Genomic DNA, 13,480 nt, shown 5'->3' with positions numbered 1-13,480 from the left:
TAGATATCTGATCAATGAATTAGACCAATACATTTCCTGGTTTAATTGGAATTAATATGCATTGCATTTTTTTTTGGTACGTATTTACTATCTACATTTTATTTCTTTTTTTTTGTACGTATTTACAGTTGTAGGAACAAATCTTTCTTCGCATGTTTCCAGTCGGACATAATTAGCGAGCTCGCAGTTTCACCATCAGCACCGGAAGTCTTCAGACAGCCCACTCACATGCGCATGGAAAGTAAGCATACACAACAATGAAAAACAGAAAAAAGAACAATAATGTCCCCAACAAGGCCAAATTCAAGCCTGGATCTAAGAAGAGGGAAAATAAATGCGTCGTAATGTTTGACGACAAAGAGAGGGCGTAAGTGTACCCTATTATTTATTCGTTTGCTAGTGCCACAGCATCACTAGCTGTGTGTTTGCATGTACGCGCTACAAATTCTAAACCTTTATAAATATGGCGGTTTATATAATTTCATTATCATTTAAAAACGTAAAACAACTCGAGTATGGTGCAGTGTGAATCTTATATTGGATTTGTAAAGTGTACTCATTGTGTTGATACATCTTCCTTCCTGTCAGGGAATATCTCACTGGTTTCCATAAGCGGAAGGTGGAAAGGAGGAAAGTAGCTATAGCAGAAATACGCAAGAAGATCAAGGATGAACAGAACCGAGTCAGACAAGAGGTAGGTGCCAAGTTAAAGGCCATATTGTATTTTGATTCCGACAAAACGGTGTTACTTTGATAACTGTCTTTCAGAGGCATAAGGAATATATGAAAATGCTGAAGGAGCGACAGGAAGCGCTCGGTGAGTCAGAAGGTCTATAGCAGACATGCATTTTTCAGAATTTGTTTAACGTGATGTTTATTGTACAGAGGAAAGCGAAGATGATCTGGAAGATGTGATCACCAATACAACAGAGTCTGTTCAGTTTGATCATCCGAACCACACAGTCACAGTGACTACCATCAGTGATCTGGACCTCACCAACAATCACCTGCTTGAACGAGTAACAAATAAGGTCAACACACCAACTTGCATCAAGTCTGACAGCCATAACATTTAAATGAAATATTTTGTTTTCTTCTTAGGTCAATGGGGAACCTAAAGAAAATGATAATGGGGAGCAAGAGGAGAAACTGATGACAATGCCAAAAAAGGCTGGCAATCCAATCTTGAACAAAAAGTAGACATCTACTCATTCTACTCTAATATGTATATTTAAATCATTCTAAGCACTTTTATCCATCCGTCCCCCTACTATGCAGGATCCGCTCGCTGACATCATCACTCAACTCCTTCACCTGCAAGAAGAGAAAACGAAAGCAGGGAGGACGCGGAGGACGAGGCCAGCAGACGGACAAGACTGACAAGAGAGTCACAGAAAGCAAAATCAGTGCCAAGAAGACCAGCAAGTGGCAGAGACGACGCATGACTGGAAAGAAGCACGGTCAACAGGATTGAAAGATCATGGTGTTATTTTTATACACTCAATGTAATGTAGTTTGATTAAAGCTTAATATTTCCGCTAACCACAAACATTGTCACACTTTTTATCTTGGTTCAGTGTTTACACCCTAAATAGATCTCTATTTACCTCAATCTATTTTCATTCCAAACATTTGTCTGCCAGTGAGTTTAATGTATATATTCAACCCCCCTCCTTTCTCGTGTTTATTTATTTACGCTAACCCGAGCCTACGCGTGGCACCTGCCGCCAGCACGGATGTTTGCTTTCTAAAGCCGTGATATTTAATACAAGGGGCTTTTGCAGGCTACGGGGTCCGACCCCTGAGTCTCTTAACCTCGCTACTGAAGAGCCGCCAGCGCTCTTCGTGGATGCTTCTGTTTCACTCATTGTCTCCTCAGCCAATAGGAAGGATGTGCTGCTGGGGACTATGGAGACCATGAGGATGAGCCATGTGCTTGCTGGGGGGTCAATGGGCACTTGTGGTCAGGCAACAAGACGCTACTCTTGTTAGGTAAGGCTCATTGTTTACTTGTAAATGCTTTTGCAAATGTTCTTTGCTGTTTTTTATATCTGGATTTTATATCTGCAATTTAGTGGCCTTGCAGCTACTTGGTGGCAGTGCTGCTTTGAGAGCAGCCTTGGCTGGATTGTGTTTCACTTTTACTCTCGGTGGTTGGTTACCACCAAATGGTTAAATGCACCTCTACTCGACAATTAACCTGTTTCCTGATCATCTTTGTCTGGTGGTGTGCTGTATGATTTTTTTTCTATTGTAAAATACACTGACTATAGAAAGTCTACACACCCCTGTTTGAATGTCTGTGGTTTGTGCTATTGAAAAAATGACACCAAGATGAATCGTTTAATCATAACCTGGACAATTCAATCAACAGAAATATTGTTTGTAATATCACGTTTTTGCGAATTCCCTCTCTGCTTTTGTGCTTCAGTTCTCAACACAGGATGCGATGACATTTCACATTCCAAAACCATGCCTCTCCCCGATGACGAGCCCGTGTGCCCCAAGTTTCAACCCAACATCTTCGACCCCTCCCGCTGCCACGACTGCCTGCGTCAAAGGCGCCTTCATCACGATGGAGACATCACCGAAGCGGCTCCGTCCACTCACGACGCCGTCATTGGAGCCAAACTTCTCACGAGACGTGGCAATGGAATGCTCTTAACGCCAATCTCTTCTCAGGCTGAGGAAAAAGACACCAGCAGCAAGGTGAGAAAGATGAGATAGGACAGGAAGAAGGTGCAGTATGTTGCTCGGCAGAATCTGTGATGACTGATGGGATTAGTCGGACCTGATGAGAGAGAATCGAAGTAGGGGTCAAAATATAAGGTTAAAAGTCATCCTGAGTGTTGAGACAAACTACTCCTACAAGAAAAGAATCAAACAATGTGATACTTGAAAAGAAAGTTATATTGCATAATGTCTCACTTAACTCACGAGACACTTCATTAGGTGGATCTGCACCTAAATAATTATAGAATATAAATAATATATATAATATAAATATCCATCCATCCATTTTTAATAATATAGCCAAAAATAATATATAATATTTTGGTTACCTTATTTATAGTCTTATCAGTGCAGTTATATGCTGCTAAGACATTTAATATGTACAGCAGTATATCATGTCAGCTATTCTACAAAAGGGTATCTAAGTCACGATAAAATTAAAACAGGGAGTTTGCGCTAAGAAAAAAATGTAAATAATGAATGATCATGGCCTTGAGCTGTGTCAAGTTACAGAGGTGTAACCCTAATCGAACAACAGACTGCACATGTGAGTGTCGGAGGTGAAGGAGTGTTGAAAGAGACGAGAACCTGTCAGACGGATTTCAGTATTATTTGAATATCAAATTAAGTGATTGTAAATTTATTTGAAGAAGAAGTGGTGTCTCTGAAGTTGTGATTGGGTCCATGTCGATCATCCTATCAGGAGGATTCGGACCGTTTGTCGCCGGTGAGCAGCTATTGTGATGTCACTCGAGGTTGTCCAGGTCATGTCGAGAGCTCTTTGCGTATTCTGAGCCCGGACTGTGAGCTGAATATCTGGGACGGAGATGACGACGACACCACCGACAGGTAAGAATTCAAACTGGGTTACATATTTTGAAGTTCATCATGTCACTTTTATTTTATTTATTTTTTATTCATAGTGGAAGTTCAAGTTGTTCTTTTGGGGTTATGATCATCTAGAATAGTTAGGTATGATAAGGTCAATAAATAATGTATACTTTAGGTACTTTAAGGTAAATAAATAATGTACTTTTGGTGTTATGATTATCTAGAATAGTTAAATGGATAATGTACAAAAATAAAAAGTCATCCACAACCTTTTAAATTAAATAAAATTTACTGTGACTATTTTGAAATCCTGTATTTTTTTTTATCTTATCAGTTTCCATCAACATGTTTTCTTTGCTCATCTTTCTTTTTAATGTCCACCTCCATCCATTCTATAACATCTTCCAAGCAGCCATCTTGACCCGAGTGACTACCAGGAGCTCAGTGGCTCCGGCAGTGCCGAGGATGAATACCCATCACTGAGAATGGCTCGACTTGAGCCGCCACCTCATGGAAGGACCTCTCGTGCCTGGATGGATGAAGCTCACATCGGGGATGGCTTCAACAAGCGTTCAGGTCAGTGATGTGCTGTCAGGGTCACCGGGGTCAAGTAGCAAGCACTGACCTACAATTACAACCCAAATTCTGAAATACAAAATTCATTAGGCCAGAGTTTTTTTTTTTTTGGAGAATATCCATGTGTGAACCTGACTTACTGCCTCTGACTGTATCTTGTTACAGCCAAAGGTGTTCTTTACCTTTAATACTCGTGATGCCACTACCTGAGGTGTCCCCGGGCAATCATCAGTAACCTAATATATGTCACCACTCCTTGATTCTACTTTTGTCACATTGTTTTAACTTCACCTTTCCCACCAGGGTTTAAAGAAGAACGAGAGAAGCGGGAAAGCGGTTACTTCTCTCTGGGGAGGGCGGCGGGTGCCCGTGTCCCCCGCGATGACAGTCCTCGAACGCCTTTTCGTCATTTTGAGAGAGGCCATCCTGTCTTTAACAGTAAAGATGTTGAGCCCAAAGATATCATCCCCTTCAGAAACCCCAATCTTGGTCTGGCTTCTGAAAGGCAGGTACCCCCGATTTTGGATGAAGAGCTTCCTGTGGAATTCCCTCCGCCTGACCCCTACGACATTGCCGTTGAGGTTGAAGCCCGGGTCGGCGCTCGTTCGCCCAGTCCGACTCCGTTTAAAATAGCGGAGTCTCTGGCTTCTGTGGAACGAAAAGGTTTTAGCGGTTCTTACGGGAGAGGAAACGCTTCTTATAATTCTTCCTACCAACAATCTGGCCGCTTTGAATATTCGAGGCCGAGCTCAGCTCTGCACTCTCGCTCTTCTTCCCCGGTACGTGGAAACGCTCGTTTGAGGGTTAATGACTTTTCTTCCGCTAACAGAGGGCATACCGTTGATGATGGAAGGTGGTCTCAAGGTAGAGAGCCACGATTGAGAGGCTCCTTGGAAGGATCACAAGGACGACGTGGAGACTCTGGAACTTTGCCGAGAAACTTTAAAACTCTTGCTGGTTCGGTCAAATCCCAATCCAGTACAGTTTCTGATTTTCGGAGTGCCTTACGGAAAACAGAAGTAAGTGGTCGAGGTCTTGAGAGCAGGAGCTCATCTTCTGGCAGAATGTCACTCCAGAAAACTGAAAATATTGTCAGTTCATTACACAGATTCAGCAATCATACAAATGTTCCATCTGGTAGACCTTCGGAGACTCGCCATGAAAGCCGTGGGTCTTCACCCACAAGAAGAACTTATAGTTCAATGGAGCAATCTGGACTTCGTAAATCAGAATCAATGACATCACTGGATGGAAGAAGTCATCATGGACGCTGCGGGTCTCCCATAAGAGAAGGTTACGACATCGAAAGTCAAGCTCTCCTGAGAAATGGACTTCATGGCCAAGATCTTGAGAACTCAAGCAGCTCCCCAACCAGATATGCTTATGACACAATGAGTCAATCCAAATTTACCAAAACAGGCAATAGTAGCCAAATCCTTGATAGCCATTCTGAAAAAAGATCCTATAAAACATCTGGTCAGTATCCACTTCGAAAAACAGCTAGCAGTACTTCAATTAATCGCGAAAGTCGACATTCTTCACCTTCAAGGAGAACTTATGAAAGCCGAACCCAGTCTGGATTGCGCAAGTCTGACGTTAAAGGTTATGGCAGTCATAACTCTTTGCCATCGAAGCAAATGTACGCTACTCCTCACCAAACCTCATTTCGTAACAATAAACTTAGCAGTTCTCCAAAGAGAAATAATAATAATAGTCGGAACTCTTCCCCGTCTAGAAATACCACCAATGACCCTCCAGGCTTTTCTCTCCTCAAAAACGCCACCGCTGGAGAACGTTCGTATCAGAGACAAAACAATTACAGTGATTCCAAATCTACCGCCGATCGCTCTCCACGATCATGGCGGGGATCGACACACTCCCTCCGCAGCTCCTCGCTATCTCGTGCCGCTTCTCCCACCGTGCAGAATGCAAAAATCAACAGAAACACTTCCATCACCTTGCAAACTCCGAGAAGCCCAGGTGGTGCTAGATCAAGAACAGGAAGACACCATCTAGAAAATCACACCGATGACAGAAGACCTCATCATGCTCGGAGGAGCCCTTCCCCTGTACCTCGGGTAAAAATGCAAAGTCATACCTTATCGCAGAGCTCCATAGATTCCTCTGAGTCTGTGGCATCTGCTGGAAGAAACAAGGAGGAATATGCCACCATGGCTGATCTACCCAAGGTCAAAATGTTCCATCCGAGTGATGACCACATAGAGCAACCTCAGCGCTCGAGAAGACAGGAACTCTTCAAACCAGCCAGGTTAGATTTAACTGAACTCAGTAATACCAATTCACCATGAGATGTTCTTTGGATGTTCTAATGGGCTCTTACAACTTCTTCTCTACATTTTATTGATTCATCTGAACTCTATTGTACTGTTTTCAGCCACTCCCTGAGCAAGCATCCCTCCAGAGAGTGGGAAGACAAAGATGGGTATTATGGTGGCAGTGGGTATTTATCTCGAGCTCACTCCTCCTTCTCGTTGCAGGTAGGTTCACAGGTAGGTCCTCCATCGCTTGTCCAAAATAAAAGTTTTGGGAAGCATTTGTACTTTGTGCACAGTCATGCTAATCTGTGCTAGCAGCGTTGTTTACGATATGGCTTCAACTCGATAGCGCTTTCGTGTAGCGCGGACTCTGGTTGTCACGTGAAAATGGCGGAACTGGGAGTGCCTCCATGGGCGGAGAAACTCAGTCCAGGTAGTAGTTATGAAATTAGCTCCGCTGTTGCGTGACTGGAGGAAAGAGCTCAGAAGGTCAAATAAAGTTCATCTGTAAAAGTTGTAGTGCTTTTTGAATTCACCTCATAGTTTGTGAATAATTTTGATAAATATTTATAGTATGGTACTTTTCCTTACTATGACTTACTACTTTTTTAGAGGTCTTGCAGTCCTACACCAGATGAGGGCAGTTCTTGGAAAGATTCTTATCACAGATCAGCACCAATGCAGGTATGTGACACAGATAGTATAAACAACAATCATCCCCTTTTTTTCTGTTGATAATCAGATCATATTACCCGGTGTTCAGAGATCATGTTTATTTTTGTGTCTATGTGCCTTGCTTCTGTACCCTCTTGTTGTTTTGGAGACTCTCGTAATGCCTACGGGCATTTCTTCAGATTGAGCTTTGTCACTTGTGGTGTGCTGGCTGGGGCATGTGTTGAAATTCCTGGGCTGCATTAAGTGAAACCAACAGCGACAAAGCTGGGTGACCCGGATTTAGGTTGTGTGGACCTTAGATATGTAGACTTAGATACCACCTTGGTGCTAATTGCATGTCAAAGTTGAGACCATATTGGATGTGCAATAATGGAGGGGTTAGTGAAGATGGCTTATTTATTTGCTGCTTTAAGCTGGTTATTTTTATCTCTCTGTACTAAAGCAGGGCTTGACCAATATGTAGGGGGTCAGAGAATTTTATTTTAAAATATCAATTAAAATTCTGGCTGGGCCTATATGGAACATTGATAATTTAGTCTAGCAAATTTGATGAGTCCTCATATCACACTTTTGTCACAGCACACTGATTTCAAATCGCTGTCCTAAAATATTAAAATCATGACATTAATTTAGTTTAATTAAAACCTTGACCAGACCCAAGAGTTGCCAGAGATGCATTTATTCTATGCTATCTGTAGATTGTCACTCTATGGCTGCATAAGCTGATATTTGCTGATATGCCACATCAAAGATGGCCGACGTAAGGACGTATTTACAGCAACAGGCTAAGCAGGGATGTCTAGGCGCTTAGCAGTGACTTTCCGGTGCTGCGTGCCGCGAGCGGGAGCTACCGAGCTGCGGTTTCTCCTTCAAAGAGTCGAGCGGAGCCGCCCAGGAAGTGAACATCAAGTCCAAAATACTAGTGGGGTCGCTGCACGCCGTTTATTTTCTCCTCTTTCGTCACATTTACTTTAAAAGTGTTTCCCGGACTTCGCGTCTTGCTTGAGATTGTCGTTTTGATAGGACCCGAATGGAGTGTTGGTCTCTTAAACGAAAGTTGTGTTACTTTATTCACTCGTATATTAAATCGAATGGAGAGTTCTGATAGAAGAGAAGTATAAGGGTTTTTTTTTTCATGAGTTAACGGTATTTTGTTGTTTTTCAACCCCGTCCTAACCGGATCCTGTTATCATGACGGTAAGTTGGGTCTTTTTTTTTTCTTCTTCTTCAAAGCGACGTTCCTTTCTTCCTTCCTCAAAGATCGACACTTTCTGTTCAAATAGCAATGACTTCGTTCTGAAATGTTATTTTGCGTTTCCCGTACACATGTTATTACATGCCATCTTTAATGAGCCATAATGGGCAACGTGTTTGTCACGGTTCAAGGGTGTGTTTTAAGTTGATAGCGTTATGCTATTTTCGCTTTCAAAACTATTCAAACACGATAAAGCTTTCCAACTCCGATTTTCTGTATTTGTCTAGCTTCTAAAAAACATGCTGATGTCTTTATTTATGCTGTTATGTGATTGTTTATTGCAAAATATGTCAACTGCTCCGTGCTAGCAACTGCATTGGCGCGTTGTCAATAATAAAGTAATTATATATTGTACAATATGCAAGGTAAAGTAGAAAACACCATGCACAACAAATCACCGATTGTTTTGTCTTAACTGTAATTTGTTATAATACACTTAAAAAGAAAACAAAAAACGCAGTAAATTTGTACGTCCATGGGCGTTGATCTGGGGGTTAGGGGCGGGGGCACTACCCCCCTAATCGCCTCACATTGGTTGTTTAAAATATTGTTTGGGTAAAATACTTGTAAACATTAAACATCAGCTCAGATAGGCTCCTGATCAACAATCTGATACAATCCTAAATATATTACTGATACATTGGAACCTAAAAGGTCAAACACAATCTGGTCTGGGATTCTGATGGAATGCCTGTTTTTGTTTGACTTTCGGCTTAGTTCCTATTTGCTTTAAACTTTTGCTTTCACTAAACTTGTGTAATCTAAAGCTAAGACTCACCAGAACCTCACTATTAACTTCTGCATGTTTTTTTCTGTAGTTTAAAACAAAAAAGCAGAAACAGGATGACTAGTGGAAATAGGTTAGGGGTTAGTTTGAAAACAATCCGTCACTGGGTTACGACAAGAGTGTCTGACACTCTTGCACTCTTAAAACGCCTCTCCGATGGTGATAGTGATTTCCTTGTCTGGAGAACTACGCTGTGACTTTTCGCCCCTGTGACTAATGTTGCAACTTTGTTGTGCAGCACTAGAACTTGACCATTTTGCATACAGTGAATATAAAAAGGTCTACAGGTCACCAAAAATATTCACATATATATTGATTTGTGATTTTCTGCCCCACAGCCCGACCTCCTAAACTTCAAGAAGGGATGGATGTCTAAACTGGATGATTGTGGAGAGGTAAAAAAAAAAAAAAGCACAGATGATGTACTTATTTCTCTCATCTCTGTCTTTTCCATTAGATTAATTATTAAAATGTATATTTCTGTATTCAGTGGAAGAAGCACTGGTTTGTTTTGACTGATGCTGGGCTCAAGTACTACAGAGACTCCAGTGCAGAAGAGGTAAGTTTAGCAGAAAAAATAAAACCTGCATTGAAAAATTAACTGAAAAGGAATCTTTGGTGTTCCTGACAGAAAGATGACTTAGATGGTGAAATTGATCTGAAATCTTGCGTGAAGGTGTCTGAGTTTGATGTGGAGAAGAACTATGGCTTTCAGATACAGGTGATTGTTGTTGTTTTTTTTTTTTCATGTTATCAAAATGTGGCAACATCTTAAGAGCATTTACATCTGTCATTCCACAGACGCGAGAGGCCATGTTCACGCTTTCTGCCATGACAGCGGGAATCAGGAGGAACTGGATTGAGGTTTTAAAGAAATGCATCAGGCCCAGCACCTCACCGGACATCACACAGTAATTTCTGCATTGTTATTAATAGAAAATCTTTTTTTTTTGTGACCTTCAATATGTGACTTTTTTTTCTAATATTCTCCACCAGGTTGCCTGATAGCAATAGTGACAAAGAAAATTCCCACTCACGCCTACAGCTGCCTCCCCGGAGACCGTCATCGCGGCACGCCGACGTTTCCTCTGAGGTTCCTCCCTCTCAGCGCAGGTTCGACTACGTCGAGCTGTCCCCTGTTCCTGCGTCGTCCAGCCACGCGCAGCCCAATCAGAGAGCCATCGGGGAGAGCCAGCAATGGCAGGAGGACAAGACGCGAGACGCCACGAGCAGTCAGTGGGAAGCTCTCGTGTCTCGGAAGAGCGCCAGCGGAGGTGTCCATCAAAAGCTACGCGCGGAGGACGAGATTGAGAAAAAATGGGCCGAGTTTGAACGGATGCCTTTGAAGGAGAAACCGACAGTGGGGTCACGACCTTCCAGCCAGTCAGCCAATGAGGCGCTGCAGAGGGAGGTAGTGTGTGGACAGGTTTTTTTTTTTTTTAATTTGCAAACAAAACAAACGTGCAAATTAATCTTCATCTATTTCGATGAAGTATTTCCCACTTTCATCCTTTTAATACTTCAAGTATTCTTTCATTTGCTTTTGCAGTTTTCCCCCATAAGTTCAAAATTTCTAGATGGAATTACAAACGATGGGGCGGAAAAAATAATAAGTGGACTGGGGAATGCTGCAACTTCGTCTTTTGCTTGCTGTGCGTTTGTGTGGTCTCTTTGGCATGATGTTATTCGCACTGCGCACACAGACCATGCTGCTCTTTTTCATAAATAACAGCCTAACAAATATGCTAAAGGTAGAAAAAAGACGTTGTTGCTCCTTAACCACAGAGCAGCGTATTGTTCGGACTGAGTGACCCTTTACCTCCGTCTTCGTCTCTCTCCAGGTGGCGTCACTGAGGCTTCAGCTTGAACAACTACAGGGGGGAGGAAGGGGAGGGGACGGAGGAGGGGTGGCGGGCGGCTGCGGTCCCAACGGTCCCTGCGGCCGCAGCCTGACCGCCATGGACCACGCTCATCGGCAAGCGATGGCGGAGCTGCAGAAGCAGCACGACCGCCAGATGGCGGAGTTAGAAACGGAGAAAAGCAGGCTGCTGCTGGAGGAGATACAAGATATGTCACGAGGTCAGCTTAAATACATTTTAGGAGGCTATAATTTTAAAAAGGGATGACTCGCACTGAAACGTTGAAAGCGGTGGATTGCGTAATGGTTCTTTGCGACTCGTGTTTTCGCAACAATCCATTTTTCTCATTCGTGAAATGTTTAATAGAACTTCATTGGTTCAGAGAAGATCATGATTTTTTTTTCCAGTAATGGAGGCAATCAAGAAGAAACACAAAGAGGAGCTGGAGAGAGAGGTGGAGAAGGTCAATCGACTAAGCAGTGGATTGCTCGATCCGCCGACCTTGCACAGCCAACAACAGTAAGATGGATTTTGTCACCATCGCCTTCTCTCCAAATGAAAGCGATGCTCATGATGACGATGCGTCTGCAGGGAAGAGAGTCAGGCCTTGCAGCGAGAACTCGGCGGACTATCGGAGCGCTACTCTCAGAAGTGTCTGGAGCTGAACCGAGCTCAACAGAACAATGCTGAAAGGGAGCGGGAACTCAGTCAAAAGGAGAGAGACCTTGAGCAACTCAGGAAGGAGAACCAAGTAAGTAACGCAAAAACATCAGTACACGAACATGCTTTTCATACCAATTCATTTTGGAGAAATATTCTTTCCAGAACTTAAAGGACCGTTTGGCAGAGGAGCTCATCCGCGTACGATGTAACAACTCCGATCTGGGTCCAAAGGACAACAAAAAAGACACATCTTGTGAACTAGAGGTGAGAAAATAAAGATGACGACGTGCCCCGCATATGCAAAGGAAGTATTTGTGTTTGCATCGCGAGTTGTGGCAATGAGGTGACGACACCACCTCGCTCTTTTGTAAGCGGATTGTTGTAAACCGCAAGAAAGCTGCTGTAAGTTAGAAACCTTCCTCATGCTCCCCCATCATTCACTGCAATAACATATTTTTAATAATCCCTTTTAAATGCCTCAAGCCTGTATTGGCTGAATAACCTAACATTTAATCTGTCGTTTTTGTTCATCGTGTTACATGTGTAGCATGACTTTTTGGAGCAGGAAATGGAAACCACCGTGGTGTTCCTTTTTCCAGGTACTTCTCAGGGTAAAAGAAAAGGAGATTGAGTACTTGCATAAGGAGATCAGCTGTCTAAGGAATGAACTGCAGTTCCTTAATACGGTACAGTACTGCGTGTGTGTGCGTGTTTTGACATACTTGAACTTAATGAGACTTCCAAAATAGTTACTTGACACCAAGATGCCACAAGATGGCAGCATCTCCTCGTTGAGCAAAGTTCCATGATGCCAACGTCGCCAAACTTTTATTACTCTGTGTAGACTGAGCATAAAAAATCTAAAAGTTTTGCAGAAGAAAATCCACCAATAGTTGAGTGTCCATTATTGACAACCAGGAGAAACGTCTGGCCAGCGAGCGATACGCCGAGGTCAACGAGGAGCTGAGTGGAATTAAAGGTCGGAGTGAGCGGGAGATCCAGAGTCTCAAGGAGCACTTGAGGCTGGCCATGGCTGCACTGCAGGAGGGCCAAAGGCTGGGGAACAGCATGGACCACTGAGAGTTTGCTGACAATCCCTGTTGTGAAAGGTTTGACTTCTTCTTAGATGCTAGCAAACGATAGCCGTTGTGTTTTTGTAGCAGTTGGACCGTTTAAGAATTGAAACTGTTTGCTGTTTTGCAGGTGTGTCTTCTTGGATGTGACTGAATGAACACATGAGAGAATATGGTCAAAAGTTTGGGAGCGGACTGTGATCGTGTCTTTTTGTTTCAAGCATTCCGCCAATCAGCAGCGCAGATGAGCTGTAAACTGGCTTCATTACACTGGACCACGTGTGACCAACTGCACTTTGCCATTTTTTCCTAAAGCTTCTGCCTCTAGTGAGTGAAAGCATGTATGAGTGCTTTTTGTATTAAAACTGGAATAGTTGTCGGTATAGTTTCAGGTATTTTAGGTAATTCGATGTCAGCTTTTACTATGGATGAGCCAATGTGTCTGTTAGTGACTTGAGGCTGTTGAATGACATGACACAGAGCTACTGTCATCTCGCGGGTTTTTTATGCTGTACAGCTTTTTAAAAATATGCTTTGAAATGAAAGCTTATTTTTTTTTGTATGTTATGAACAGGAAATATGCTTGGTTATGTGACATCTTAAACTTTATATTTTATTCCTTGCACTTTTTTTGTCCTGCTACTTCTTCCTCTTTTTTCAACCAGTTCACGCCAACTTCAACATGTTCCAAAAATTCATGCCTTACGGGCATCCTTTTTTTTTTCCCTTCAAAAATGAAATATTCCTAACAT

General features: G+C 42.6%; 2 protein-coding genes across 6 annotated transcripts; both read left to right on the top strand.

Moving 5' to 3' along the window:
• The first annotated feature begins 173 nt into the window (after positions 1-173).
• Positions 174-1,549, top strand: nol12 (nucleolar protein 12). The gene is made up of 6 exons (XM_049746127.2): positions 174-367; positions 589-694; positions 769-817; positions 886-1,031; positions 1,102-1,196; positions 1,279-1,549. Exons 1-6 carry the CDS (start codon positions 258-260, stop codon positions 1,472-1,474), a joined length of 702 nt encoding a protein of 233 aa, XP_049602084.1. The 5' UTR covers positions 174-257; the 3' UTR covers positions 1,475-1,549.
• A 785-nt stretch (positions 1,550-2,334) lies between these two features.
• LOC125984092 (TRIO and F-actin-binding protein) lies at positions 2,335-13,353 on the top strand. Of its 5 annotated transcripts, none has more exons than XM_068653460.1 (18): positions 2,335-2,709; positions 3,437-3,582; positions 3,977-4,140; positions 4,444-6,409; positions 6,536-6,650; positions 7,029-7,100; positions 9,472-9,528; positions 9,624-9,692; positions 9,765-9,854; positions 9,935-10,044; positions 10,130-10,544; positions 10,975-11,212; positions 11,400-11,511; positions 11,584-11,743; positions 11,818-11,919; positions 12,255-12,341; positions 12,574-12,764; positions 12,859-13,353. In XM_068653460.1, the coding sequence occupies exons 1-17, from the start codon at positions 2,335-2,337 to the stop codon at positions 12,733-12,735; spliced, it is 4,440 nt and encodes a 1,479-aa protein (XP_068509561.1). In that variant the 3' UTR covers positions 12,736-12,764; positions 12,859-13,353. The 5 variants fall into 5 exon arrangements, with proteins under 5 accessions (XP_068509561.1, XP_068509562.1, XP_049601893.1 ...); XM_068653461.1 differs by having other exon boundaries at positions 3,974-4,140; positions 6,536-6,638; XM_049745936.1 differs by having other exon boundaries at positions 2,473-2,709; positions 3,974-4,140.
• The last annotated feature ends 127 nt before the right edge of the window (positions 13,354-13,480 follow it).

This window comes from Syngnathus scovelli, chromosome 16 (assembly GCF_024217435.2).
Source record: "Syngnathus scovelli strain Florida chromosome 16, RoL_Ssco_1.2, whole genome shotgun sequence".
Classification (NCBI taxonomy): Eukaryota; Metazoa; Chordata; class Actinopteri; order Syngnathiformes; family Syngnathidae; genus Syngnathus; species Syngnathus scovelli.
Note: the sequence above shows the minus strand (reverse complement) of the source record. Positions and strands in the feature narration are given on the sequence as shown.